The sequence below is a fragment of the Chiloscyllium plagiosum genome, unplaced genomic scaffold (assembly GCF_037043375.1).
Source record: "Chiloscyllium plagiosum isolate Xiang-an unplaced genomic scaffold, Cpla_swu_hap1 HiC_scaffold_15, whole genome shotgun sequence".
NCBI classification, from domain to species: domain Eukaryota; kingdom Metazoa; phylum Chordata; class Chondrichthyes; order Orectolobiformes; family Hemiscylliidae; genus Chiloscyllium; species Chiloscyllium plagiosum.
Genome location: NW_028270153.1, coordinates 15826822 through 15843792, shown reverse-complemented (window position 1 = coordinate 15843792; position 16971 = coordinate 15826822). Strand labels below are relative to the sequence as shown.

Sequence of the window (16971 nt, the reverse complement as noted above, 5' to 3'; positions counted from 1 at the left end):
TGAGCTTGGTCTAAATTTTATTTTTTTTAATATAATAGTTTTCTTTATTTTCCTTTTCCTGTCAATTTTCTCCCCTTGTTTCCCCACCTTCCAAAAACATTGACCCTTTGCAGGGATCTAGCTCCACAGGTGCCAAGAGTCTTCTGGCCATTCCTCATGCGTGAGCCAAGACAGTGAGTATCAACACGCTATTCTATAGTGTGGTCATTGTAACCAAGCCCAACCCTATCCTTACCCAACATTTTAATAAGGATCGTTGGAATGAAATTTTCCCTATTCTCTCCAGTCAAAGAGGCCAGTTGCACCTTCCTGTTTGTTCTTTCCTGTAACATTGCACAGATAAGTGATCAAACCCATGACCTTCTTGATTTCTACCCTTCAGGCCATCATTAACTTAACCAGCTGACTCTTCAAGGAAAGTATTACTTTATATCTTTAAGCAAACTGGATTATGATTCAATCTATTCCTCCTGTTCCCCTTTCTTCTCTAATGGACAGGAACCTAACTATTTGCTTCTGGTCAGAGTATGGAAATCCAAATGAAAATACTGAGTGAGCTCAACTTCACTCTTACTCCCTCCGTCTAATACTGAGTGTTAAAGGTGGACAAATGGGTCAGATGCTCAATGATCTTCAGCTCTAAGTTCAGAAAAAAATCCCTTGCTATAGCAATGGGACATTCACAGTTTCCACCCTATGTATCCTGATGACATTGATGAAAGAAGCTATTAAAGTACACACTTATTTCAAATAAACATTTTCTTTTGCTATGGGCTAGGTGTATATTTAACACCTGTTTTCACATTGTACTCCAGCAACTGTAATACAGCATTGGGATAAAGGATTCAAACTGAATGACAGTTTAGGCTTGAAGGGCTGAATGCCCTAATCTTCCCAGTTTCTATATTTAGCAGGGACAGAATCAGGAAAAATTAAATTCTTTGCAAGTGTCAATTTTTTTACATTTTCTCTGTGTAAAATACTCTTTCTTTTTACAGGTGAAGTATTTCTGTAGTGGGAGTCATTGTTGTAATATAGTAAAATGTGGTACCTAATTTATATGCAACAAGGCTCCAAAAGCAATCTGATAAATAATCTGATAAATGATCAGATAATTCAATTTGCTGGTGTTGACTGAAAGGTGAATGTAACATATAATCTTTCAAATCCACCCAAGAGGATAAGCAGCTCATTGGAAGGATAACACATCCCACAGTTCACTCCTATTTAGGACAACATTGATATGAGCCCAGAATACTTGTACGATTTTCTGGAGTCTGGATGGACTCCAGATTTAGTTGAAGATGCTGCTATTGAACAATTTCAAACTTTTCTTTTGGTCTGCTTTTACATATCAAGATGCTTGTTGAGCAATTTACGGTTTGTTCGCTGATATTCTGTTGATCGATCTGAATACTAATGGAACAACAATAATTATTTTTCAGTTTTCACCATCTTTTTGGGAAAACGTCAGACTTCAGTCCTCTGCTTTCTAAGTTTGTTTAGCTGATTGATACCATTGACTTCTGGGGAAAGTTAAGAGTTACAGTTTAATGTACAATTTACTTGTGTAATAATTCTAATTTAGCATTTTAATTGCTTCTACCATTAATTCCAGATCTGTAACACACCATTCATTTGACAGTATATTTATTTTCAGTGCTTGCAAGCATAAAATGTAGAACTGCACTACTGGATTTTATTGGCTGTTTAAGTGACTAATTTTACATACTTGTCCAAGATCACATTTTACCATTTTGTTCTTGCTGTCTCAGGCTACTTAGCTGATGCTTTCAGTTATTCTATAATAGCTAATGTTTTTGTTTATATGTTCTTCATAATTGGTCTTCTACATTGAAAGAATATCTGTACATCTATATTTCACGGATAGACTAAATATCAAGTATTGAGGCTTAAAGTCAGTGCAGCCACCTTCATCCAAACGGCCTGCATTCTACAGGTCAGCTTTTAAAGTGCACCTGTGTTAGTATCTCCCACACTTGACAAACACAAGGAACTGTGGGTAATTATTCCCTACAAACCAACCGACTCCCACAGCTACCTGGACTACACCTCCTCCCATCCTGCCCCCTGTAAAAACGCCATCCCATTCTCCCAATTCCTTTGTCTCCGCCGCATCTGCTCCCAGGAGGACCAGTTCAAAATACGTACAACACAGATGGCCTCCTTCTTCAAGGACCGCAATTTCCCCCCCGACGTGGTCGACGGTGCCCTCCACCGCATCTCCTCCACTTCCCGCTCCTCCGCCCTTGAGCCCCGCCCCTCCAACCGCCACCAGGACAGAACCCCACTGGTCCTCACCTACCACCCCACCAATCTCCATGTACAGCGCATCATCCGCCGTCACTTCCGCCACCTCCAAACAGACCCCAGCACCAAGGATATATTTCCCTCCCCTCCCCTATCAGCTTTCCGTAGAGACCACTCCCTCCGCGACTCCCTTGTCAGATCCACACCCCCCACCGACCCAACCTCCACTCCCGGCACCTTCCCTTGCAACCGCAGGAGGTGCAACACTTGCGCCCACACCTCCCCCCTCACTTCTCTCCAAGGCCCCAAAGGAAACTTCCATATCCGCCACAGATTCACCTGCACCTCCACCCACATCATCTACTGCATCCGCTGCAGCCGGTGTGGCCTCCTCTATATTGGGGAGACAGGCCGCCTACTTGCGGAGCGATTCAGAGAGCACCTCTGGGCCACCCGGACGAACCAACCCAACCACCCTGTAGCACAGCATTTCAACTCCCCCTCCCACTCCACCGAGGATATGCAGGTCATTGGACTCATCCACCGCCAAACCACAACAACGCGACGGTCGGAGGAGGAGCGTCTTATCTTCCGACTGGGAACCCTCCAACCACAGGGGATGAACTTGGACTTCACCAGTTTCTTCATCCCCCCTCCCCCCACCTTGTCTCAGCCGAATCCCTCCAGCCCGGCACCGCCTTCCTGACCTGCAGTCTTCTTCTTGACCTCTCCGCCTCCATCCTACTCCGACCTATCACCCTCACCTTGACCTCTTTCCACCTATCACATTTCCAACGCCCCTCCTCCAAGTCCCTCCTCCCTACCTTTTATCTTCTCCTGCTGAACACTCTCTGCTCATTCCTGAAGAAGGGCCTGTGCCCGAAACGTCGAATCTCCTGTTCCATGGATGCTGCCTGACCTGCTGTGCTGTTCCAGCAATAAAGTTTCAAAATTATTCCATGAAACAGCCTTGGAAAAAGATTCATACAATTACTCTGTATCTGAATCATCAGAAGCACTCCAAAATAGTTTTGCTTGCAGTGAAATATTCTGTGTAGGCAAATGTATTATGTATCTTTCCCCTCATCTCCCACCTCCCCAAAATCCTTAGTTTGCTGTTGCATTTCTCATTGGCCCTGATCCAGTTAGCCTTACAGTTGTCATTCGGGACAGCAATGGAGCTCAGACTGCCAGGTTTAGTTTCAGAATATAACTGCTGAAGAGCCATTGTTCATGGACTAATTCTCCTGAGTTGCCACCAGCAGGACTGAGAAGACAAATCCCGCACTCCAGTAGACTCCAGCTGAAAAGTTGGAATCCATACGTTCAAGCATATGTACCCTCTACTACCTCCTAGTTTTGGCCTAAGTTTTAGTCCCAAATTCTGTATTGTGACTACTTCAGTTTGGTTCCCAAATTCCTACTGTTGGCCTTAAAAACATATCACAAAGTATGAAAGATAAACTTTTCTGTGAGGGGTAAAAGCCACGAGCATCCAAATGAAAGTTTTTTTGGTATCTTTGGCAATATAACCACTTCCTTTTGCATGCCTGCTCAAGCTTCAGGCCAGCTTTTTAAAAATTGACACAAATAAAATATGATGGTAGTATATCATGAGTTTCAAGATCACATACTACTCTTGTATTTTTTTCTGTCTTATTGCTTATTCTGACCAGTAATGATGTATCAGTAAAATTGAACATTGAAGTTGTATTTTACTAATTTGGACAAAAGAATGCACATTAGCCAGATAATTAACATCCACACTTTCAATCCAAAACAAACTTTGGGCCATTAACAAGATGATGGAATAAAAGAGTATCATTTTAAGCAAGTCAAAACTTGACATGGAAGAGGAGATTTGAATATAACAAATGAAAATTATTTTTACACTTCCAGGCCTCTGAAAAATCTGTTCCTTTCCTTAAGTTTCAAATCACTGATTCATTTCTATAATTCAACCTTTCCATTTCTTTGTAGATGCTGATTTTATTATCTACTATCCTTTTACCTTTCATTTCTAATTTACTGAAAGCAACATATCTTTTTTTTGGTGGCTGGTGGAAGTTAAATCTTTTCTCTCTCCAACTTTCCTGCTCTTTGTCCTCTAAAACGATAAATGTACCTGGCAGAGATTGGCTGTATTTGATGGCCTCTGGTAAATAATTTTGGTGAGTTGCTGGTTTGATTTCATTTGTGATTTGAGATCTTGAAATTTTTGCAAATCACAGTATGTTTCTTCCTCATTACTTTTCCCTCAAACTTCTGTGGTGCTGTTCAACTCTCTCTGCAGGTTTTCTGGCATGGTGTATGAAATAATTTCATATGTGCATAATATGGTAAAACCTTGTCACTTGCTTTAGGATTTCAGATGCCCGTCAGATGCAGCCAGGTCTGGATGATGCTGACCAGCAGCAAATGACAGGAGAGCAAGGGGTAGGACTTGATCCAACAGCCAACAAACTGTCTGAATTTGCGAATCGACCTGCAGGTAAATACTCTTTGTAAGAAGGGCTTGGGTTTGTATATTTTTCAAACAACAGTCTATGTATAAAATACATGTATGCAATGATTTAAAAAAATTCTAATTTTGATAAATCACAAAAGAAGTGAATATGCACAAGTCTGAAGCATCTGAATGAAATAATTTCAATATTTTAAATGGAATTCTTACAGGTTGTTTTATTTATGTAGCAGTTGTGGTTTATATATCAATCAGAAGTAATTTAGTTTCAGTTTTCAGAATTGGAATTCATGTTTGTCAGATTCAGGAAAAACCTTAGGCTTTTTCTTTTTTTTTCCAGAATAATCTTTTTAATCTAAGTATTATCCACAGTTTTGATTTTGTTTTGAGTGGAATAGGTGCTATTTTCAATAGAAATGTGCAAAGTAATTCTCTTTTCCCGTCCTCTTCCTGCCCCCACTTCAATCATTCTCCATAGAAACCATGGCTATAGATAAGGTTTAAAGAATCTGACTTCACACAATTAATGGGATAGTGATGATTCAAAGGATATCAATGTTTTCTAAAATAATTAAGTTTTTGTTTTTAAACTATCTTATGGAAATATGTTTCTGATCCATGTTTCATATTCCATACAGGATTTCATATGCAGACAGTCGATCAAAGACCTCTACAACAGACAACTATTCAACCTATGCAGCAGTCACAGCAATTACAACCCCAGCAGCAGCAAATGATGATGATGTTGATGATGAAGCATCAGCAGCAGCAGCAGCAACAACAACAACAACAACAACAGGACTCAAAGGCAATTAAAATTCCAATGACACCAAGTACACATCCATCAAAAACTGCCTTAACTCCTGATGCCTCAAGGATGCCAATGGCCCCAACTGGTAATATGCCAGTCATGGTAACCTTGCCTGGGCAGAGTGGAGTGCCACCCTCACCAGATAAATCAAGAATGCCTTTGTTAGTCGGTCATCAACCTGTCAGCACTCTGAGGAAGATGTCCTTTCAGGAAACTCTGCAAAACGTCCCATCGTCCATACCTGAGGAAGTAAATCCAGTTACACATCATCCAGATGCAGTTGGAGCTGAGCTTCCACTTTCTGTTGGAACCCAAGTTAACTCTGGGCAACAAGCTGTTCCTCCACCAAATCAAGTACTTATTACTGGGCCTAAGCCAGGTCATTCTCAAGTCCCAACACCACAAGGTGGAAATTCACAACAGCAGGGAACTATTCCAGTGCAAGGCACTCATAATCTTCATTTTCCTAATGCTACCACTAACACCCAGACCTCAAGACCAAAAACACCAAATCGAGCAAGCCCCAGACCCTACTTTCCTCATACACCCACCAACCGACCACCCAGTACAGAACCTTCTGAGATAAGCTTATCTCCTGAAAGATTGAATGCTTCAATTGCAGGTCTCTTTCCTCCTCAAATCAATATCCTTTTACCTCCTAGGCAGCCACCTTTAAATAGAGGGTTTGATCAACAGGGTCTAAACCCAACTACTTTGAAAGCAATTGGGCAGGCCCCAACAAACATGCCTCCACTCTCAAATAACCCATCTGTTTCTGCTGCGTCACAAGTTAATAAACTGGATTCTGTTATAGTTAGTTCAGGAAAACAGGTAACTGGAAAACGAGCAAGTCCTAGTATCAGCAGGAGAGCAAGCACTAGCTCCAGTAGAAAAACTGGTCAAAATCCAAGTAGACAAAGTGGAAAAGCCTTGAAGTCATCACTGGTCCCTCAGCAGAACCCAGCCCTTTTACCAACCATTGATGTACAAAAGAATATTCTAGCAAACTCTGCACAAATGTTGTCAAATCCCTCTCCTGGAATTTTGAATGACCCTATCAACATAGTTTCAAGTGCACAAAATCCAACCATTCCTGTCAGGGTATTGGGTAACAATCCAGAAGAGAACAAGGAAGGACCAACATTGTGTGGAAATGATAGTGCGTTGAAACAAATCCCCATTAATAAAGAACAGATGACCTTTGAATGCAATCCTCAGAGCACAACCAAGTTGGAGAAGAAAAATGTCCCTCAAGTTCAAATAGCTATGGGAAATAAACCTTTGGAACCCAGTAAACCTAGCGGAGGTTGCGATGACAAAAGCTTGACCCTGCTACCATTAAGAGAAACTCCAATTTCACTTAATCAGCTTCTGGACACTTCTTGTAGTTCTGGTGTTACTAATAAGGCCACTAATTCCAATCAACTGGAACAGTTGATACCTTCTGGGGATAAAGCAAAAACAGTAATATCAGATGTTCCTACTATTAAGGAAACACCTAGTGTGCCAATTCCACCACAGATTGTTTGTGAGAGTGGCAAGGCTATATTACGACCAGACACAGGTGAATTAGTTAACAATGTGACTCAAAGTGGCCTGACAATGGTGCCTACACCAGTCGTGTCTGCATCCATTTCTGTCTCAAATCAGATCACAGTGTTTGTAAGTTCTAGTCCCATTAAATCTACAACCAATGTTACGGCATCTGCACAGATCCAATCCCAACCTACTGTTGTTTCTTCCGTAGTCACAATGCCATCCCCAAACAACAAAGTGGTGTCTGAGGTACAACCAGCAGTGCAGTCTGGTTCACAACCAGCATTTATCACCACACCTGTGTTTATAAATACATCTGTATTTCAGGTTGTTAAAGAACCTTTGATACCACAGTCAACCACTGTGCCTAAAGTAACTGTGCCTTCAACTTCTACCTCGGCATCTCAGTCAGTTACTGTAATCCAGATACCACAATCGGCTCAGAGTTCATCGTGCCCAGCAGTTTCACCCACCCCATCTGTTAGTAGCTCTATTAACTCCACTTATTCGCCAACGAATAGAACTGCGATCCAGAGGTCATCACCAGTTCAACCACCATCCAGCTCTCCAGCTCCTCCAAACATCTCAGCATCTCCTCATAGACCAGCAGCGGACTTCAGCCTGAATGAATCTCTTCAGAATAATGGCATTGTTGACCAAAGTTCTTCAGCTTCATCCCATGCAACAGCAGTTGCAACGTCACCTACATCTACTAGCCCAGGTAGCTCTTCTAGTAGTAGGCGAAGTCCAATATCATCCAACAAAGGAAGAGGGAAGGTAGATAAGATTGGTCAGTTTCTTATGACCAAGGCATGTCAGAAGGCCTCCCCAGATAAAAAAGATGACCCAGTAGCAACTGAATTGGCTTCCCCAGGTGTTGATGATCAGGCACAAAAGGCAGCACTTCCTGGTAGTCCTGAAGGAGGGGTTCCTCCTCCAGAAACCAAGCAGATTATTCTTCCAGCTAGTCAATCAGACATAGGCACTTCTGTTAACGTCACACTTGGCTCATCTAGCAGCTCTGCTTCTACTGTCTCTGTTTCCTCACCTGGGAGTACATTGAATAGCACTGCTCAAAACAATTTGACGTCAGCCATCACTCCCCAGAACCCTGAGCCTGAATCTGTAGTACCTGTTGGTGATAGCAGTCTTGCAGTCTCACAATCTGAGGGAAGTTGTTCGTCAGGAGAGAAAGTGGGAGCAAATAACGATCACCTACCAAATACAGGTATCTAACTGGTACTATGCATGTGTTTAAGGATTCTGTGTAAACTAAGCATCAATACAGAGCCTTACTCATTTTATTTTTAAGCAGACTTTAGCTCAGCCACCTTGTCTACATCTTTGAGTTTTATTTTCTAAAATCATTCTGATCCAATCATCCCTGGATACTAGATGAATCATAATCTACCACTGCTATGCTTGAGACTAACTGTTTTGTTTTTGAGGAGAAAGTGAGGACTGCAGATGCTGGAGATCAGAGTTGAAAAGTGTGTTGCTGGGAAAGCACAGCTGGTCAGGCAGCATCCGAGGAGCAGGAGAGTCAATGTATCGAGCATAAGCTCTTAAGGAATTCCTGATGAAGAGCTTTTGCTAGAAATGTTGATTCTCCTGCTCCTTGGATGCCGTCTGATTGGCTGTACTTTTCCAGTACCACACTCTGCAAGTTTTGTTTTTGAGCCAATGTTTTAATGCAGATCTTTGAATATAAAATTACAAAATTTAATGTTAATCTTTGGATCAAATTTATCTTGATATAATCTATAAGCTGCTGTTACTTATTGATAACAGTGGTCTGATATCTAAATTGTGTGAACATCTTTGAAATTTAGGCATGTCAGTCACTGCTTGAAACTTAAACTAGAGTACTGCTTTCACCTTTGCAAAATTGATTGTGTTACATACTATTGATTTGGGGTGAGTGGAAAAATTTGGAATATTTCTGCAATGTGCTACCTAATCTGAAATGAAAGTTGTTGGTTATGATTTCAAATGTGGCCAAGTTGGTGCAACTTCACTTCTGAGTCAGGTTCAATTTCCATTCCAGGACTTGAGCACAAAAATCAAGGCTGACTCTCCATTTCATTAATGAAGTAATGTACTTTCCGGATAAGGTACTAAACCAAGATCCGATCCACCTGTCAAGTGAACTTAAGTCTTTAAGGAACTGCAAGGGAATTAGCCCCCATGAACTCACTAATATTTATTTCTCAATTAATGTCACAGAAGCAGTTCATCGGCTCACATTGTAATTTATGGGACTGTGCTGTGTGCAAATTCACTGTAGCATTTTCTGCATTATGACAGTAATTTGCACTTAAAGTGCTTCTTTGGTTGTAATAGCACTATGAGAAGCCTTTATCCATGGAGGGAACTGTACAAATGCATATAGAGTTGTCATCTTTAATTTGATTTTTTTCTCTCTTCATTTACTACTTCGATGAAAAATTGATTTGTCTTGTGTTTGCAAAAGAACATTGAAAAAATATTGAGAACTTTATTTATGTAATTTAATTTTACTGCGCCATTTTTCAATGCAGAGTAATACAAAGCATTTTAAAATAAAGTGAAAGCTCAGTAACTGATTCGAATGGCGAAACGTCCTTTCATTGTTCTGCTACTTCTAATTTAAAAAGTAATTTTTTTAGGGATCTGTTGATCCTCTCATCCTTTCTTCCTAAATTTAGAATTTACTGGAACTTTCACATTGAGAACTGTTCCAAATGAAGTGTTTGACACTCAGAAATGGAGGTAATTGATTTACATTCCAACCTGATCTTTGTGAAATCCAATCAAAGAACTACGTGATTTTATTAAAGTGGGCTTCTTAGCAAAATGAAAATTAATTGTTCATTTGTTTTTGTCGCATAGATTTTCCCAAAATGGCTTAAAAATGTCTTTATCATGCCCATAGACCAAAGTACTGACTGATAATAACTTCTGTGGTGTCACTGTCATTTTGTAACAAAACGTAACTGCCAATTTGCCAACAGCAAAGTCCCATAGATTACAGTTAGATGTAACAATAACCAATTAGTTAATGGTGTTGCTTGAGGAATGAGTGTTAACTCTGATACTGGAGAAGCTTCCTGCTCTTTGTACAGTGGCATAAGTCTTTTGCGGCTAATTTTTACACAAGAACCTTTTGCCTTGCAGGTGCATATCTGTTGCGCAATGTTTTACAACTAAGCGTACAGTCATAGAGATGTACAGCAAAGAAACAGATCGTTCGGTCCAACTCATCCATGCTGACCAGATACCCTAACCTAATCTAGTCCCATTTGCTAGCAGTTGGCCCAAATGCCTCTAAACCTTTCCTGTTCATGTGACCCATCCAGATGCCTTTTAAATGTTGTAGCTGTACCAATGTCCACCACTTCTTCTGGCAGCTCATTCCATGCACCACCCTCTGTGTGGAAAAAGTTGCCCCTTAGGTCCCTTTTATTTCTTCCCCTCTCACCGTAAACCTATGCCCTGTTGTTCTGCCTCTGCGCCCCCCCCCCACTCGAGGGAAACGTTCTTGTCTTTTTACCCTATCCATGCCCTTCATGATTTTATAAACCTCTATAAAGTCACCCCTCAGCCTCCAACACTCTCAGGAAAACAGCTCCAGCCTATTCTGTCTGTCCCTATAACTCAAATCCTCCAACCCTGGCAACATCCTTGTAAATCTTTTCTGAATCCTTTCAAGTTTCACAACATCCTTCTGATAGGAAGGAGACTAGAATTGCATGCAATATTCCAACAGTGGCCTGACCAATGTTTTGTACAGCCACAACGTGACCTCCTAACTCTGATACTCCATGCCCCAACCAAGAAAGGAAAGCATGACCAAATACTGCCTTCACTATCCAATCTACCTGCAACTCCACTTTCATGGAACAATGAACCTGCACTCCAAGGTCTCTTTTTGTTCAACAACACTCCCCAGGACCCTACCATGAAGTGCAGAAATCCTGCAAAGATTTGCTTTCCCAAAGTGCAGCACCTCACATTTATCTAAATTAAACTCCATCTGCCACTCCTCAGCCCAGTGGCACATCTGATCAAGATCCTGTTGTACTCTGAGGTAACCCTCTTCGCTGTCCATTACACCTCCGATTTTGGTGTCATCTGCAAACTTTATTAACTATACCTCCTATGTTCGCATCCAAATCATTTCTAAAAATGATGAAAAGCAGTGGACTCAGCACCAATCTTTGTGGCGCATCACTGGTCACAAGCCTAGAGTCTGAAAAGCAAATGTCCATCACCAACCCCTGTCTTCTACCTTTGAACCAGTTCTGCATCCAAATGGCTAGTTCTTTCTATATTCCATGAGATCTAACCTTGCTAACCAGTCTCCCATGAGGAACCTTGTCGAATGCCTAACTTAAATCCATATAGATCATGTCTACTGCTGTGCCCTCATCAATCCTCTTTGTTACTTCTTCAGAAAGCTCAATCAAGTTTGAGCTTTGGGATATGATTTCCCACGCATAAAGCCATGCTGACTATCCCTGATTAGTCCTTGCCTTTCCAAATACATGTAAATCCTGTCCCACAGGATTCCCTCCAACAATATGTCCACCACTGATGTCAGGCTCCCTGGTCTACAGTTCCCAGGCTTGTTCTTACCACCTTTCTTAAATAGTGACACCATGGTAGCTAACCTCCAATCTTCCTGCACATCACCTGTGAGAATCGATGATACAAATATCTCAGCAAGGGGCCCAGCAATCACTTCCCTAGCTTCCCACAGAGTACTAAGGTACACCTGATCAGGTCCTGGGGATTTATCTACTTTTATGTGTTTCAAGACATACTGCACCTCTTCCTGTATAATGTGGACATTTTACAAGATCGTCATCATCTATTTTGCCACATTCTATATCTTTCGTGTCCTTTTCCGCGGTAAACACTGATGCAAAATACTCATTCAGTATCTCCCCGTTTTTTACGGCTCCACACAAAGGCCGACTTGCTGATCTTTAAGGGGCCCTATTCTTTCCCTAGTTACCCTTTTGTTCTTAATGTATTTGTAAAAACACTTTGGATTCTCCTTAATTCTATTTGCCAAAGCTATCTCATGTCCCCTTTTAGCCTTCCTTATTTCCCTCTTACATATACTCTTACTGCCTTTATACTCTTGAGGCTTTCATTAACCAAAACCTCAATTTCTTTAGTCATCCAGCTTTCCCTACACCTTTACTTTCACCCTACCAGGAATATACTGTCTCTGGACTCTTGTAATCTCATTTTTGAAGGCTTCCCATTTTCCACCTGTCCCTTTATTATGAACATCTGCCCCCAATCACCTGTTGGAAGTTCTTGCCTAGTACTGTCAAAATTGGCCTTTCTCCAATTTAGAACTTCAACTTTAGATCCGGTCTATCCTTATCCATCCCTATTTTAAAACTAAAAGAATTATGGTCGCTGGCCCCAAAGGGCTCCCTCACTGACACCTCAGTCACCTGCCCAGCCTTATTTCCCAAGAGTAGGTCAGGTTTTGCACTTTCACTAGTAGGTACATCCACATACTGAATCAGAAAATTCTCTTGTACACACTTAACAAATCCCTCTCCAATTGAACCCTTAACACTTTGGCAGTCCCAGTCAATGTTTGGAAAGTTAAAATCCCCTTCTCTCGCTCTCGCTCTCACTCTCGCTCTTTCTCTTCCCGCCTCCCCCCAATCCTTCCTGTCGCATTTTACTCCTGGAGCATTGAGCTGCCAGTCATGTCCATCCTTGAGCCATGCTTCTGTCATTGCTATGATATCCCAGTCCCATGCTCCTAACCATGCCCTGAGTCCATCTGCCTTCCCCGCTAGGCCTCTTGCATTGAAGTAAATGTAGTTTAATTAATCTGCCTCCCATTTATCTGACTTTCCATTAATGCAACTGTGCTGTTTGTGCAAATAATTCAACGAGGGCAAGTGGTTAGTCAAAGAAGATTCTTTTCACTTCCTTCTAGAATATAACAGCCATCATATATTTTAGAGAATGGGGCAATGGTAATATCACTGAACCAGTAATCCAGAGGCCTAGCCTAATGCTGTAAGGGACATGGGTGCAAATTCCACTACAACAGTGATGGAATTTAAATTTAATCAATAAAATAAAATGTAGAGTATCAAAGCTGGACTCCGTAATGGTGCTGTGAAAGCACCTTTGATTACTGTGGTGATGAAATCTGTCAGGCTTAAATAAAACAAAAAACTGTGGATGCTGGACATCTCAAACAAAAACAGGAATTGCTGGAGAGACTCAGCAGGTCTGGCAGGATTTGTGGAGAGAAAACAGTTAATGGTTCGAGTCTAGTGACCCTCCTTCAGAATCTGCAAGCTTACATTGTCTGACACGTGATTCCAGAACCACAGCAATCTGGTTGATTCTGAACTGCCCTCAAGAGTGGCCTCAGAAGCCACTCAGTTCAAGGGCAATTAGGAATTGGCAACAAATGCTGGCCCATATTTCTTGAAAGAATAAAAAAACTGTCTTTTTTTGTGTCCTACAGAGACCTCTTGTTTTTTTTTTGTGTATTTTTAAAACTTTCTTTTAATTCTTTCTCTGATCCAGTCTTTCTGCAGAATCATTAGTTAAGCTCTACCTTCAGCTCATGTTATTGCAGCTTTCCATTAAATTATAAAGACAAAAAAAATCTGAAGATGCTGGAACCCAAAGTGGACAGGCAGGAATCTGGAAGAACTCAGCAAGCCAGGCAGCATCAGGAAGTGGAGAAGTCGACGTTTCGGGTGGAACCCTTATTCAGGACTGGGTGTGGGGGGAGCTGCAGATAAAGGGGGTGTTGGGAGCAGGGTGGTGAAGTGGGGATAGGTGAAGACAGGCAGAGTGTATGACCTGGTTGGTCAATGGGAGGAATGAATCCAGCAATTTGCGCTGTCCTGACTGTACAATTCTGTGATTTTGTGGCATTGCTTCCTGGTTGGAGTATTCTGGGAGAATCTATTTTTCCTTCTCTATCCGTCAAACTCAGAATCTCCCCTATGTTTGTTGCAGTGACTATGTGGACAATGACTCACTTTTTGGAGAACAATTAAGTACGTGTTTCAGAAGAGGTTGGAATTTTTAGGCTGGTTTCTTCATATGGATAGTGATCAAGTCAAATGAAATTGTACTCCTATTGAACTGTTTCACAATTTTGTTTGGTTGCTCAATACAACTTTTGGTCATAACACACTCTCTCCCAACTAAGTGAATGTGAATGTTCTGCTTAAATATTGAAAAATGCTGATATATAAAGGTTTGACTAAATCGTTTTAGCAAGGGTGTGAGGGTGCTACGTGTTTAACCATAGTTCTTTATATGAAAAGCTATTTTTGTAAATGAAAGAGGTTCTTGATCACTGTTTTGAATAGAAATATTATCTTTTGAGACCAATCCTGATCTGAAGACCTTTTTTATGTTTGAAAAGCTTGGTTGAAATGAAGGCACAAGCACCACCCCAAATATTGATTTGTATGTGGTACATTAATTTTAAAGTTCACTACTCCCATCTGGGAGTCTCTGATGTGAAATTAGCCTCTGTCAGCAAGTGTGCTCAGGCTTTCCGAATCAATTAAATTATGGTGAGAGCTGAACAAAGCACTATGTAAAAGTTAAGGAAATGTTTTCCTCACAGTCATACCCCCTTTCAGCAGCTGAATCAGTACCAATATACCTTTGTAAAGGTGGACCAGTCACTGCAAGACTAACTCTAGTGTAATGGCACAATTCAGAACAAAATTGCAGCAGTGTAAGAAACGTATAGCAATTATTTCATTAAATATTGCCATTACCAGGTTGATCAGCCATTTTGTTTACACTGATAATCTAGTATTTTAAGAGTACCAGACCTCTAACTTTCTTTTCCAGATGCAACAAAGCAATAATAGTTTACAGTTTCATTAAGCTTCTGTAAACTCTACAAATTGATGAGTAATTTTAAGAAACTTGTTAGAGTTCATGCAACGTTGGTTGAAGAGGAGGAGAGGAAAGGGACATTTGAAACATAAATCTATGTTCAGTGCATCTTTTATGATTATAGTACACTTTTAAAGAAAGTTTTGTAAATGTATAAATACTGAAAAATAATTCTTATTGGATTTCATTTCTAATTATTTAGAAAACTCTTCTAGCTTTCTAAGTTACAAAATTTAGAAAACTAATTTGGCCCCACACTTCTCATGAAATCCTACAACACAGGAGCTAACATCCCTGAGTTGCAGCCTCGAACAATTAAATTAGTCTGACTCTCCTGCTCCTTCTCCACAACTCTCAAAAGGTTTTCCTTTGCAAGTCTGAACTTCAGTTCTGTTTTGAAAGTTTTAGTGACTCTAGTTTCTTCATCCTTGAGACCGTGAATTCCACGTCATAATTTACTGCAAAAAAATAAAATTTCATACTGCCTTTGTTCTTCTGCTAATTCGCATTGATAGGTGTTCTCTAGTTAAAGACGTTCTTGCCAGCAGAAAGAATTTCTTCCTAATTGCACTTTTCAGAACATCTTCTGATTTGAACACTTCTGTCAAATCACCCTTTAACCTTCACTTTTTCTGTTCTGAAGAGAACACTCCTCACTCCTCCAGTCTTTCCATAAAATTAAAGTCACATTGAGTCATAAAGTCAGATGGCATGCAAACAGACCATTCAGTCCAAGTTGTCTATGCCAACCAGATATCCCAATCTATCCTAGTCCCATTTATGAGCCAACTGCTGGCATCCTTCTAATTCTTTCCTATACATGTATCCACACAGATGCCTTTTAAATGTTGTAATTGTACCCAGCTCTGGCAGCTTGATCCATACACACACCACCCTCTGTGTGGAAAAAGTTACCCCTCAGGTCCTTTTCTGCCATCTCAATCCAGATGTTGTTGATCCACTAGAATGGACAGAGGTAACTTGCCTCTTGCTCTCTCTTTGTGCACTTCAAGTGTTTTGTTCTTTTCTCCCTGTTGCTGTTACTGAAAATTGGGAATTACAATAGGGAATTGTGGGTTTGAACAGCTGGTACAATTCATGAATTAGTGTTTGATAACCAAAACAATGTTATTAAGTATTTTTGTGCATTTTAGTCCTTTTTTAAAAAGAACTGATTCTGATTTGATTACTTATTGTAACATTTGTTGTCATTGGCTTAAAAAGATTGCTTCCCTATCTACTATTTTTATATACTCGTCTCTTGGTAGGTGAGCAGAATACAGAGAAAAAAGAGGCTTTGGAACTTTCAGATACAGGACCACTGCCTACAAGTAAGTCACTTCAGTGTTGTATGAAGATACTGTTTATAGTTTCTTCTGCAATAGTTAGGAGTATTTCAGTTGAAGATGCGTGAACTGAACCTGAGCTCTATTTGGATTCATGACTTTCAAATAGAAGTTGAAATGCCCTCCAAAAATATTGTTTTCTGTAATACTCTGAAACCAAATTTCTGTTGGTTATCTATTGTTGGCTTTTATGACTTTCCCAATCCTCTGATTTACCACTAATCCTTGCCACATCTGTTTGTTTTTAATTTCATTGTGATGCTATCCTTATCTTCACTGGTTAACCACGGTCAGTTTGTCCCCATCCTAGAATCCTCCTTCCTCACTGGATATATCTTTGTTGTGAGTCATGAATGGAGTCTTAAATGGAGGTTGGTTTAGCTCAATTGGTTCGACGTTTACGTTGTGAAGAAGTGTGATGCCAACAGTGTGAGGTCAAGCCCCACACAGGCTGAGGTTACCATGAAGGACTCTCCTTCTGAATCTCTCTTGCCTGAGATATGGTGGCCCTCAGGTTAAATGTCACCAATCATCTCTGTCTAATGAGAGAACTGCGCTACGGTCTGACATGGTGACCTCATTTGATCATCTTAAATGTTTGCTATTGTTTCTCATTTTCTGCTAAACTCCTTTCAGGGTCT

At 40.7% G+C, this 16971-nt stretch overlaps 1 protein-coding gene across 5 annotated transcripts in view; it reads left to right on the top strand.

The window, feature by feature from the left end:
* The window catches only part of ncoa6 (nuclear receptor coactivator 6), a 57600-nt gene that overhangs the window by 27395 nt on the left and 13234 nt on the right, over positions 1-16971 (top strand). For 3 of the 5 annotated variants that reach the window (XM_043710747.2, XM_043710749.2, XM_043710751.2), the window contains exons 9-12: positions 114-173; positions 4635-4762; positions 5374-8310; positions 16253-16315. In XM_043710747.2, coding sequence (XP_043566682.2) covers positions 114-173; positions 4635-4762; positions 5374-8310; positions 16253-16315 — 3188 coding nt within the window. The remainder of the gene's footprint in view (positions 1-113; positions 174-4634; positions 4763-5373; positions 8311-16252; positions 16316-16971) is intronic. The other 2 variants (XM_043710752.2, XM_043710750.2) reach the window with 2 other exon arrangements.